At 44.3% G+C, this 12,776-nt stretch overlaps 2 protein-coding genes across 5 annotated transcripts in view; one reads left to right on the top strand and one right to left on the bottom strand.

The window, feature by feature from the left end:
- LOC311509456 (bone morphogenetic protein receptor type-2-like) overlaps positions 1-9,651 on the bottom strand; it is a 28,093-nt gene extending 18,442 nt beyond the window's left edge. Inside the window, exon 1 of the mRNA XM_084574678.1 lies at positions 8,723-9,651. Within this exon, the coding sequence (XP_084430804.1) occupies positions 8,723-8,813 (91 nt within the window). The 5' untranslated portion in view covers positions 8,814-9,651. The remainder of the gene's footprint in view (positions 1-8,722) is intronic.
- Positions 9,652-11,618: 1,967 nt separating this feature from the next.
- LOC311509242 (dedicator of cytokinesis protein 9-like) overlaps positions 11,619-12,776 on the top strand; it is a 41,820-nt gene continuing 40,662 nt past the window's right edge. For 2 of the 4 annotated variants that reach the window (XM_084574360.1, XM_084574359.1), the window contains exon 1: positions 11,621-12,168. In XM_084574360.1, the coding sequence (XP_084430486.1) occupies positions 12,055-12,168 (114 nt within the window). In that variant the 5' untranslated portion in view covers positions 11,621-12,054. Of the gene's footprint in view, positions 12,169-12,776 lie in introns of all 4 variants that reach the window. The other 2 variants (XM_084574363.1, XM_084574358.1) reach the window with 2 other exon arrangements.

Here is a 12,776-nt window from a genome sequence, read left to right as displayed (position 1 = left end):
AGAATGTGAAATACACCTCGAGGAAATGTCTTGAGAATGCTTCGCCGCCTGGCGCATTACAAATGAGAGACGGCCGAGCAGGACTGGGAGACTGATGGCTGCAGGAGCCGCACACCTGGCAGCCGGGTCGGATTGAGTTCGGATCACGTTTCCACCACAAACGAAATGTGGCAGAGTTCATTTGGGGCTGGACCAAGACCACCTCCACTCACCAAGGGGGTCAGACGCACTACGACTCGACTGAAACTCACTAAATTCTGCAGGGGTGAAAGCAGGGGTTGCGTTAACCGAATATTTTCCGTCACTGACCCTTTTTTTTTAAAAATATGACGGAAAAATCTGAAGGCCATCCGTCATTTTGACAGACTGCAATTCACACTCCTGACCACTTGGTGGCGAGTGATCTTATTAATTAGCTCTTGTCTCTCATCACAGTTTGCGTTCCAAACATCGCGGAACTTTTGTCGGAGCACGATTTCCTGGTACACGGCTAACCATAGACATATATACATCGCCGTCCAAGAGCTGTTTACGCTAGCAGTCCCGTACGGACAAGATAGATAGATTATGTCGGGATTTTTATGACCCCGGATGTCAAAATGACGACAACGTGAAAAAGTCTCGCGCAACCTCTGGGTCAAAGTAACAGCGCTCAGGCTAAGGCTCACAGCTCACGATCTAATTACACGTTCACGTGAAAACTGCAGCGCGTGGCGAGCTGCGCCGTCTTCGAGTTGCCGCTCAAGTGTTGTCGGAGCAAACACACATGACCGGTCGACGCTTCCCTGCCTGATTGGAGCGCTGAAACAAAATTGAAACCAGCTAAACGTGTCCGTTGAGCGGCGACAAGCTTCGGGTGCCAGTTTGGCGCTTTACATCGATAGCCAACGTTGAAAATTACTCGCAGCCTGCTACGTGCTACGTTTCCTCAAACACAAAAGCAGATTTCCGCTTCATCACAACGTCCCGATTCGATTCAATTTGAGACATTTCCACAGCGAAAACAAATGGTTCTGACTTGAGATCTTTACATATATATATATTATTTTACCACCCCTTAGTTTCATTTCTCACATATCGGCTTTTCTCTTGACCTCGTTGTGTTGCATGACTAGTTTCATGAGAGCGGATGGAGAATTCTTACAAGAGGATGCAGAAAGTGGCATATATTATATATATATATGTACTCTTTAATGTTAAAAGTGTGGGAAACAATAGAGAAACTGCAGCTTAACATTGTATTTTCCTCGTTCTCTTCACTCACTAGCTCTACGCTGCAAAACAGAAACAGCTCTTCTTCTATGTGGCTCATCAAACTGTCAGGACTCTTGACTCTCTGCCCAACTCTTTGGCCTTACACCTCAATCCTCGAACATTTTCAAACCTAAATCACGAGGGCGGTGTAAGCTCACATCCTTTGCTCGCTGCGGCTGCCATGTCAGTCGAGAGAGCGTCAAGCGGAGAAACGGCGAAGGCGGACAATAGAAGGAAGTGCAGAGCCCGAGACAACACCCAAAGACAGTCAGACAATAACACTGATCCTGTGTGCCAGGGTTCATACCAGTGTAATCCACAGAGCAGAGCTTGTCTTATCCTTTTCGCAAACTGGGTTAGATAATGTAGACCGGCATTATTAATAGTTTTACTAGAGTGATTACCAAGTACGCTGCTCAGTCTGCGAGAGGATTCCTGACCCTGATTTTTGCTCTTCTGTAATTTTTTGCAACTTTAACACAACGCTGCTAAAATGTGAAGGGGACAGAGACGGTTCCCCCTAACCCCACACCCTATCACCGATTTCACCCCGTGACTGTCTGTCTGTCTGACTGAAATAACATTATGACACACGGGGTGAAGCCCCGCACATTAAATACTTTCATTGTGCTGCACGTAACAAGCGTGCACTGATCACACAGCAGCTACTTTTATTCCTATTTCCTCCGGATTCTTGAGGGAAAATGGGGCTATTCACGCTCTGAAACACTCTTATTGGATTTATCTTAATATAAAAAAAGAGAGGGGGACGGCGAAGAAGCGTGGAAAGGATCCTAAAAAACCCCAGGCTTTGCTCGTCTGCAGTCTGAGCCGGCGGGACGTCCCTGCTCGTTGGCGTGTTTTCGATTCCTGTCGGGGCTGCGATTGGTTCTTTGACTTGAATTCTGTTTTCGGGGGGTTGGCTGAAAAATCTCTTGTGTTTCTCATGGGGCATGGCAGCGTCTGTACCTGGTTCTGCTCTGTGCTCTGCTATGTGGTCTTGGCTTTCGACGCCGCAGTATTGGATTGTGGGTCAGAGTATGCAGGCAAGGCCAGTGGAGCGAGGCAGATGAGAGAGGGAGGGAGGGGAGAGAGAGGGTAGTCATATCAAAAGGCTTCAGAGTAGTTTTCTGCTCCGAGCCTCTTCATTGGATGATGGCAGGCCCTGCTGAGTGTTTACCCATGGCCCAGTTATTTGCTAATCTCTCCCCTCCCTATCCTCCTCCCCCAAAACTGGCCTTCGGTGCACCCACCCTCCCTCCCTCCCTCCCTCCCCCAGGAACTACCCCCTTCCCTTCAGTGTCGCCGCTAAAAAACAACGTCGATCTAATCTGGCTCTCTCCAACCTCTCTCTCCCTGCCTCCGAGCGAGACCCGAGACACGGCAAGCCCCGAGACTTGATTAAAAGTCACCGAGCGCGCTGATGTGTCGTTGGCGGCGGCGGCGGTTCTCTCTCTCTCTCTCTCTCCACAAACACGAGTTCACGTCCAAGAGGAGAGACAGAAACGGAGAGGTAAATACGGAAAAACAGAGCCCTCCTCCGCTGGAAGCTAAAACGTTGCACTCTCATGCCGACCATTATCCCGGCAACAACCCCACTTCTTCTCTCTGGTTCTGTTTACATTCAAAGAGTGCACCCTCACGGCACAAAAATGCACAGAGCCACTATCTTTCGCCCAGGTGCGCCCGCCGTGTTTTCCCTTTTCTTTCTCCAAAGCGCAAGCTGCTGCATGCATCCGTCTGGGTCGTACCTGCCGCCGCTGTTTGGGTGCCCGCTTGTTGTTGCTGCTGACGTAGGACGGAGAGGATTCAGGGGGGTATTTGCTGACATCCCCAATTTTCTAAGTCCCCTAGTTGAGTTTAAGGATGTGTGTGTGTGTGTGTGTGTGTGTGTGTGTGTGTGTGTGTGTGAGGGGGTGGGCTTTAATCTGTCCCATCTGTTGCCCTGGGACTGCTGACCCCCGCCACCACCCCTCAACACCACCACCACCACTCAGTCTGTGTCTGTCTGGGTCTGGTACAGTTATGCTAATCCTGTGGTTTATACTACCATAATAGCTTAAAGGCCTCCTCTATTGACCACCATGCATTTATAGCCACCCCCCCTCCCCTCGGTGTACACCTTAACTTTCCCAAATATGTCATGAAAACACAGATGACAAGAGGACCCTAAGTGGTGTTCGCCGTCACTCACTCAATGGCGGATAATCTCAGATTACTCATGAACAAGCCAGAGTCTGTGTTTGAGTTTAGTCTTTGTCTGCGTCAAGTACAGGCTCGACGGGCTACGTGATAGCTTGACAGGCTGGCGCTGCACCGGAGGCCTCGCGGTTGTCTGGTATGACGGGGTGGGGGGGGTGGGGGGGGTTTCACCTGTTCAGTGAGAGCAACTTGTGTTGTGATACGTTGGCGAGACGTCGGGGTGCAAAAAATAGACGAGCAGACACAAAAGTACATCTCAATAGCAACTCTTCTAATTAGGGCTCAAACAATAGTTCGTTTAGCTATTGACAGGACACAACAACGACTCCAAGGCTCTGACCACCAACAACGATCCAAATACCCAACAGCTCAGTTTGGAGACGGTTGAATTTTAGTTTGTCTTCTTCTTCTTCTACTGGGAATGTGGCATTTTGATGGACTGGGCATATTTATAAAAATCTGCAGGATGAAGTTATTAAAAATCACAAGAGCCTTTCAAGCTTCAGGGTCTTCGATGAATGAATTTCCTCACTTTTGATGTTTGGGTAAAACCTTGCCGCGACGCGTTCGACACGAATCGACATATTTTTCCGAGCTGCCGCAGCCCTCGCTTCTAATCAATTATTAGTTTGAGTCATTTTAAACAAGCAAACAACTCGCTCAACACTCGAGCCGCTGCCTCCAAAATGGCATTTTTCTCATTTTCTCTGTATTATAAGATAGAAAATTTAATAACTTCAGACGGTAAAGGATGGAGAAGGCAAACCGAGCTATTTCACGTAGCGCTACATCGATCAGTTGATTAATAAAATGTCAGAAAACAGTGAAAATGCCCTTTGCAGTTTCACAGAGCACAAGGTGAGCTGTCAATATCGAAAGCTCAAAGTTATTTACTTTACTATGACGTAAAAACAGGAAAAAAAATCAAGTTCTCACATTTGAGAACCCCACACCATCAAATTTAGGCGTTTTAACTACTTAATTAATCAATATTTACATTTACTATAGCTGGCAATCGTCTGTTAATTGTGTAGTGGGTTAATTTATGCAGCAATGATTAGAAAAGCAACAGAAAAGTGGTGATTTCTAATCAAATATGCACAACATCTGCCGCTTCCAGCTTCCTATACGCGATTTTAACGCTTTAATCTACAGATGGAGAACATCAATCAGCAACCTGATGATGAAAATAATGAATAGTTAAACGTTTTCATTAGGGAGAAGGCGATAAACTCGCTACGCTGATGAATAGGGCGATTTTTTTATCTTATCGCAGACATAAGTTGATTCTTACACTGTTAAAAAGTCGTCGTGTTTCGGTCGCAGTCTTTCAATTCAATGAAGGAAGTGTCTACATACGTAACACACACCTGGAGGATGTCAAAACTTTGTTCGCAGTGCATTTAACAAGATATTCCCGCATCAGTCAGACTATAAAACATCATTTTTTTCTGGATGGCTTCTGTTGAGTGCTCAACTCGTCTGAAACCTTTACGTTCCACCTCTGAATACTGGAATAAAAGCTGCAAATTCTTCTGCTGCTGCAACTTTTGATGAAGAAAGGGACGCTCAAGGCTAAAGGCAACATCCACAGAGGTGGCAGTAAACAGACAGAATAAAAACAAGAATACCGCCTTTAACCCTTGCTCACGGAGGGGAAGAAAAAAATTTAATGATTCTGTCCATGAAAAACACAAAAAAAACACCCAAACAAAACAGTTCGTCCATACTCTCAGCGACATTTTCTCGCTGCGCGCTCCAGACGCATTGTCTCTGCTGGTCAAGGAGAACGCTCGGTGTTAATCATAGGCTGTCACTCTGAGTTACCATCTCAAGGCTGCACCTTTTGTTTTCTAAAACATCCGCTAATTTCTCCTTTTTTTTTTTTTGCCAGACCAGAAGGTTGGCCCGAAGCGAACACTGTCCTATTGTATCCTCCGCTGCTTTTACCTCGACGCAGAACTCACAAACCAAGGTACTCAGGGAGACGGGCATTGATTTTTATTTATTTTCTTCCTTCTCATCTAATAGACTACAACGCTAGCAGTCTTAGACACCAAATTTACCTCCCACCTCCCTTCTCAGTTCCTGCGTTCATTGGTCCGTTCCTAGCTGCAGTAAGTGTCATCTCCTCTCACGAAATAACGATGTGGACTGACTGCAAAATGTTATAGAATCAAAAAAAAAAAAAGGGGGGCCGCTGTGCTTTTATACCCTCCAGCCTCCTCCTTATTTTCTCCCGTGCCAAGCTGCATCGCCTCTACGGCTCTGCTTCCACACGCCTCGATTGTTTAGCATTTTATGAAGCCACTTTTTCTCCAGTGTACTAGCTCTGTGTTTACAGTTTGGGGGGGGAGAGGGGGGGAGGTGGGTGAGGATAGTGCACATTCAGTGGTTGAGCTTGAAGGCCAAAGGTGATGCAGTTTGGTAATCTGGGACACGGGGCTCTGGGCAAAAACCACACACACGGAGCATTAATGAAAGACTTATATTTCCACATCGTTGACGTATAAAATCCAATTTTGTGCCTTGATTAGATTCATCCTGAACCTGGCTTTCACTACGACGAGAAAAAAGCCAAGCCTGTTCGTAAGAAGCTGAGAAAGATGTTTAAATCCAATTTTTAGCTTCTGAAATATGAGAATCTGTGTCGTCCTCTTTCACATTCTGTAAACTTAGAAGATTAATCAATGAAGAGAACGATCAGAGAGCTCTCTGAGCGGTTACAGACCTCCTTTCTTTGTTTTTTTTTTTTTTTAAATGCCTCTGCTAACAATTTGCGCATCACTGAGGCAAATTCCCCAGAATTTATTTGGAACGTGGCATTTAAGTAGTTGTGATTCATCCTCCTCTGAGTGTCCTCCAACCAGACTCCCCGTTTGAAAGGCACAGATCACACGCCAAGCTCGACGGCACGCAGAAGTGCGTCAAACAACGCGAGTCACTAACTTCACTTTCTGTTGAGCCGCCGATGTGACGGCCAGGACAACAGCCTCAAGAGCTTCGTTGCGGCCGGGGAGGAGGAGCGGCCGGGGTTTTTTGGGGAACAGTAGGTCTTGTCAACGCCACAGTATGACGCCCCTTGAAACACGGTTTCAGGGTTTGGACAAGCGGAGCAAATGGGCCGGCCTTTTTTTTTTCATCCTATAGTACAAAACCGCTGCTCTAATCCTCTTTATACCCCTAAACGCAAAGCGGCGGCTGAATGCTACGTTTTAAAGCACGCAACGAGTTACACGATAAGAATTCGGGGTAGGGGTGTGTCCAAAATCAAATGGCAGCATTTAAGGGTCATGCCACAGGATGCGCCGGGTTTGGAACAGTTTCCACTCCAGATCTCGGAGCAGCAGGCGTACACTGATTAGTCACCGGGGACGGGCAAGCGGAAGGACGACCCGAGCCCAGCTGCAAAAAAAGGTTAGAGACACGACGGCAGCAGGGAGGGAAATTACTAATAAAGAAGTGGAGCAGAAATGAACAGAGGTACAGGTGATTTTGGAGACGGGGAGGCTGTAACGGGGGGAAGGCGCCAGGTCAGAGAGATGACTAACGCTCTCCTGCAAGACTATTAGATCCCCTGCTCGTCATAATCATTACACGTGTGATCCTAAGAACGAGGCGCTGGAACGTCCGGGAAGGCACAACAGCGCAGAGAAGGAGCCGTTTATCTCCTGCCTCTTCACAGCCGACAAAATCTGACTGCTGCCCTAATTAATTCTGCACGGTACAACGATTTGGACTCGTCGGCTGTTTACACGGCACGCACGCACGCAGCTATCAGCCGATCGCCCACGTGATGATCATTTAGCGAATATGCCAATCCTCTGACAAGCGCCAATAAAGGTCGGCTCAAAATAGTTTGACGGCGACGCGGCGCTACGTCATCGCGACACACATTCCTACGTCACAAACCCCGACGGCTCGTCTCCTTCATGAGCTTCCTCCAGTCGCTGTCAAGTTAAATCAACTAGCCTCCTTCCCTTCTCGTGATTACAGGATGTCAAGAAAGCACTTTGAATGAAAATTACAGCCTTGTCATTTTACTGAGTTGAGAATTAAACGTAAATAATCGCTTGTCTGTTAAAAAAGGCCGACGTAAATGCAAATAGTGACCGCATCCACGCTACGTATACAAATGATGCTCCACGCACACATATAAAAGCAGCTATTACTCCAGGTTTAGGTTAATACCCCGTCTATACACCGTCTTAACGTCCGTCCCGGCCAATCGGATCACAAGCGACCAGTACAGGTGTGAACGACCCAATCACAGACCACATTCCTCCTCTGGTAGTGTGAACACGCACGTCCCGGGTCGCGTTAAAGCCCACGTAACTCAGCAGGGGTTTGCTCGCAACCCAGAAACTCAGAAAAAGGGGACGTCTCTGTTCACTACTAATAATAAACGAAATGATTTAATACGAGAACATCGTGTGCGACTGCGTGGTACAGGGCTCCATTAGGCCGACTAAATAACGCCAGTGTTTGTTTGCCACTCGTGTTTGGATCGGCCAGGTTGGAGCCTCAGCAATAACACACAATCACAGAAATGATAACATGCGATTAGGAAAGCTGCGTGTGTGCACGTTTTTTTTTTTTTTTTTACACCCGTTCGCCCCGGATGTTTCGAGCCACTTTCAAACACAACGCCGAAAGCATGTCGCACTCCCACCCCTGCCCATCTTGTAAAAATACCTCTCCTCTCTTTACTTACTCCCCCCCAACCCCGACCCACCCTTCCACCCTTGCTCCGCTCCTCCATCTATCTCTGTGCAGCCCTGCCACTATCTTATCACGCTCAAGGTCTCACGGAAGCCTGGCTTCTGCCCAAAAGTCTCGAACAGGGGGCACCAACTTGGCAGACAAGGACTGCGGTATGTTTGGCAGTGTTTTTCCAGGCCTTTGTACACAGAATGATAAAAAAAAAAGAAAAAAGAGGGTGCATTTTGCTGCTCTCCGCTCTAGACGGGATATCTGTGAAAGGTTTGCTTGGCCACAATGACACAAGAGAAAGAGAGAGAGCTCAGATCAGTCCAGGAATAAAAAAAAAAAACAAGATGGACAGAACAGATAAAAAATAATAAGAATAAAAACGGGTAGGTTACATTACTCAATCGACAACATCTGCACCAAAGCAGCTATGTGGATGGAATACATCAGGAGGGCATCAAATATTAATGGGAGGCACATTTTCCTCCATCTCAAGAGTGAGAAATACAAAAAAAAATAATAATAATCAATTCACTACTAAGGCAGGGCAACTCACCAGCCACAGAAGTCAGGAGAATCGCCAGGCAAACCCCAAATTTAGCGAGTGATTTCATCGTGATCCGTGCCACAGCCATGACAGTGGGCATCGACTTTGGTCTCGTAGCTCAATCTCCTCCAAGTGTTGTTGTTTTGTTTATATGTTCTTCTTCTTCTTCTGGTCCACTGTTGTTGTTTCTTCTTCTTTTTCTTCTTCTTCGTTGGGTTTTTTTCCTGCTCTCACGGGCGCGTAGGAACAACACATTGGAGGGGGGAAAAAAACAAAAAAAAGAGGCACAGGGCTCGGTGTGAAGAAGAAGAAAAAAAGTTAACTTAGTCCTCCTGCTTTGGGCTCCAGCGCAGACCGGACTGATAAACCCGGGCGGCTAACTCGTCTGGCGGAGCTGCCGTCCACAACAAGCCAGCGAGCAACGTCCATTTCTGCTAGCTAACATGCTAGCTGGCTAGGGCGACTGTCTGGCACCGCAAAACTTAGCCAAAGAGGGGTGAATACCGCGACGCACACCTCGCCCCTTTTAAGCGCAAACCATTTTCCAGCTATATTTTTTTTTTTGTGTGCTAAACGTACAAATCAATCGACACCACAGCGAGGAATTTAGCATATAAACGTTAGCCAGTTAGCTCGGATGTGTTACAAGCTTGCCTTCTTATGGAAGCTAACCGACGCTAGCCTAGCAGCTAGCCAGTTTAGTTCTCCGCGTCCCGTCTCATATCACGATCTTCGTTACGAAGAAGGGGGCAATAATTCGCGAGTCTAAAAAGCGCCGATGCTTCGCTGATGTGCGGCAGACGGAGATCCTCCTTCCGGTGCAGACAGACGGCGGAGGAGGAGGAGGAGGAGGAGGAGGAGGAGGGAGGAGATGGATATATCTTGCTATGATCGGCGCGGCTGGAAACGCCTCGTTTGCAGGCTTGTCTGGACCGCTCGTCTCCGGTATCGGGTTACTGTGGGCTGGTGTTGGGGGTTGGAGGACGGTCCTACTCAGGCAGGCAGGCAGGCAGGAGGGGAGGGGTGGCGCAGCGCCGCGGTGCCGCAGACTGTGGATACAGCACCCTGGAAACGGAGACGCTGCGTTCAGGCTCCGCGGGAAACTGTCCGAATTTTGAACGATGTAAACACCGCGAAGTATAACGTTGACAAAAAATAAAAATAAAAGACAAAAATTCTGCGTCCTGTAGTGTAAACTAAGATTTAAAATAAAAGACGAAATACATATTTAAAATTTAAATGTTAAACCATTATAATAACATTACATTATTATACTATATGAGTAGTGTCAGTGTTATATAACAGTAATAACTACGCTTATTATAATGTTGACAAAAAATATAAGACAAAAATTTTGCGTCCCGACTTTTACAAAAGCTAAATGTAGTGTAACATAAGATTTAAAATAGAAGACGAAATACATGTTTAAAATTTAAATGTTAAACCATTATTATTATTATGCGTAGTGTCAGTGTTATATAATAGTAATAACTACGCTTATCATTATGTTTTTTACAATTTTGGAAAAAATATAAAATTTTAATGATTTATTATGAATGAATTGTTTATTGTATATAACAATAGTAATACTATTTAATACTAAAATATTATACTAATTTCACAATAATTAATAGTTTGTATTATTATTATTACTATTATGAGTAGTGTCAGTGTTATATAATAGTAATAACTACGCTTATTATTATGTTTTTTACAATTTTTAAAAAATATATAAAATTTGAATGATTATGAATTCAGTTATTGTATATAACAATAATAATACTATTTAATACTAAAATATTATACTGATTTCACAATAATTAATAAATAGTTTGTATTATTGTAGTATTATATTATTATTGTTATTATTATTATTATTACTACTATTATTATGAGTAGTGTCAGTGTTATATAATAGTAATATCTACGCTTATTAAAATTAGTTTTTTTACAATTTTGAAAAAAATATAAAATTTTAATTATTTATTATGAATGAATTGTTTATTGTATATAACAACAATAATACTATGTAATGCTAAAATATTATACTGATTTCACAATAATTAATAAAGAGTTTGTGTTATTGTTATATTATGATTATATTATTATTGTTATTATTAGTAGTTGTGTCAGTGTTATATAATAGTAATAACTACGCTTATTATAATTATGTTTTTTACAATTTTGAAAAAAAATATAAAATTTTAATTATTATGAATTTATTTATTTATTGTATATAACAATACTAATACTATTTAATACTAAAATATTATACTGATTTCACAATAATTAATAAAGAGTTTGTATTATTGTTATATTAATATTATTTTATTATTATTTGACAAATAATGTAGAATTTGTGTTATTAATCATCATTACACAGTAAGAATAAACTCTGCAAATAACAAATAAATAATTTTGACATATTTATTATAGTAATACATTGCCACTGATAATAATAAAAACAACATACGTAATTATCCTGATGATTAAGTAATAATAATAACAATAATAATAACTTGTTTTTCACAAAGTCAGTATGTCCTACTGTCATTAAAGGCACCACTAGTTATTAATGACCAGTGTTACTTTACTGCCTCTATGTGGTCACAAAACTTTACACACAGGTTAGTTTAAAGCCCCAAAGGTACAACACTGTTGTTTCCAGCAGGTGGCAATGTTAGCCCGTGCCTATGGGAGCACTGTCCGCAGTCTGCAGTTATATAACCTCACAAATAGAGCTGCTCAACACATTTTGCCCCTTGTTTTGTACATATATACAACAATTAAGACATTCAACGTATATTTTACTTCATCCTTTAATGTTTGCAGCATTGTCTGTTATGGAAACTGTATTATCAGAGATAGAAAACGTTATGAAGTGAGCTTTAAAGTGAATGTCACATGGCAGGAGTGCATAAATAACGCAGACATGGTGCATGGAGTAGTTTTTGTAGGTTTTAAGTGTGAGAGATGAATTAGTTCACACGGCTGCATATGAGGAAGGGAGGAAGGAGGGGGGGCGTGCCAGTTGTCGAGAGGGGCCTCTGCTGATGGGACAGAGCATATCAGGCTCTGGGTGCAGTTCTCCGGTTGCTGTCGTCCGGGAACGTCATCGTCGGGGATCCTAGACGAGGGTGTCTGCCCGCCGCGACCGACCCAGCACAGGGTAGGGGTAAACAGAAGCACGATGGCGGCGGAATAAAACCAGCACCGGTGGGTGAGCGGTTTTTACGCACGTCGGACATCCCGGAGCGCAGAGTATCGGCGTTTCGCAAGAGCTTTTTCGGGGTCTGCCCTTGTCGTCACCTGTCTTGTCTGATGAGACGCGGGTTTGTGCCATGGCTTCTGTTCCACCTGAGGCGAGGAAGTTCACCCGGGGGCTCAACAAACCGGGCACCGCCGCAGAGCTGAGGCAGAGCGTCTCGGAGGCTGTCAGGACGTCAGTGTTGATGGTAGGGGAACAGACCCAACACTGCGTTTTTCCACACAATCCAAACGATTATTCACTAACTAATACATCTAACTATATAACACAGAATGATGTAAAACAGAATATAAACTACATTTGGTGCAAAACGCAACGTCTGTGCTCAGTGCTGCACCCTTTTTCCCCTAAACCATCCATCACTTCTTTTTATTTAGATATCTTGTCACTTGCTGGTGCATACCCTCAATGCTCTTGTTACAACTTTCTCAAAGAGGTTACCAGGTAACCGAAACATACACCAGCAACTCTTAAGGGATGGGAGGACCACACACACACACACACACACACACACACACACACACACATCTTCAGCACACTCTTGTCATCTGACCCCATGGGTGCACCTTGCAACCAGATAGGTTTGACAGAAACAGCTGAGTAACGGGAAGAAGTTTTTAACTTGTCTGTCAGGATGTTATCCTGTACGTACGTGCGCTACCTGGCACATCAGCTTTAGTTGTTTGAATGCAGAGTTTTGTGCGTATTATTGTGTTGCTTTTGGTTCAACTTGTTGCGTAATGATGGTCAATATGCCGTTTTTTTTTCTGCAACTAATGGCTTTCAGTCGGTTCC

This window comes from Chelon labrosus (genome assembly GCF_963514085.1).
Source record: "Chelon labrosus genome assembly, chromosome: 24".
NCBI lineage: Eukaryota > Metazoa > Chordata > Actinopteri > Mugiliformes > Mugilidae > Chelon > Chelon labrosus.
Note: the sequence above shows the minus strand (reverse complement) of the source record. Positions and strands in the feature narration are given on the sequence as shown.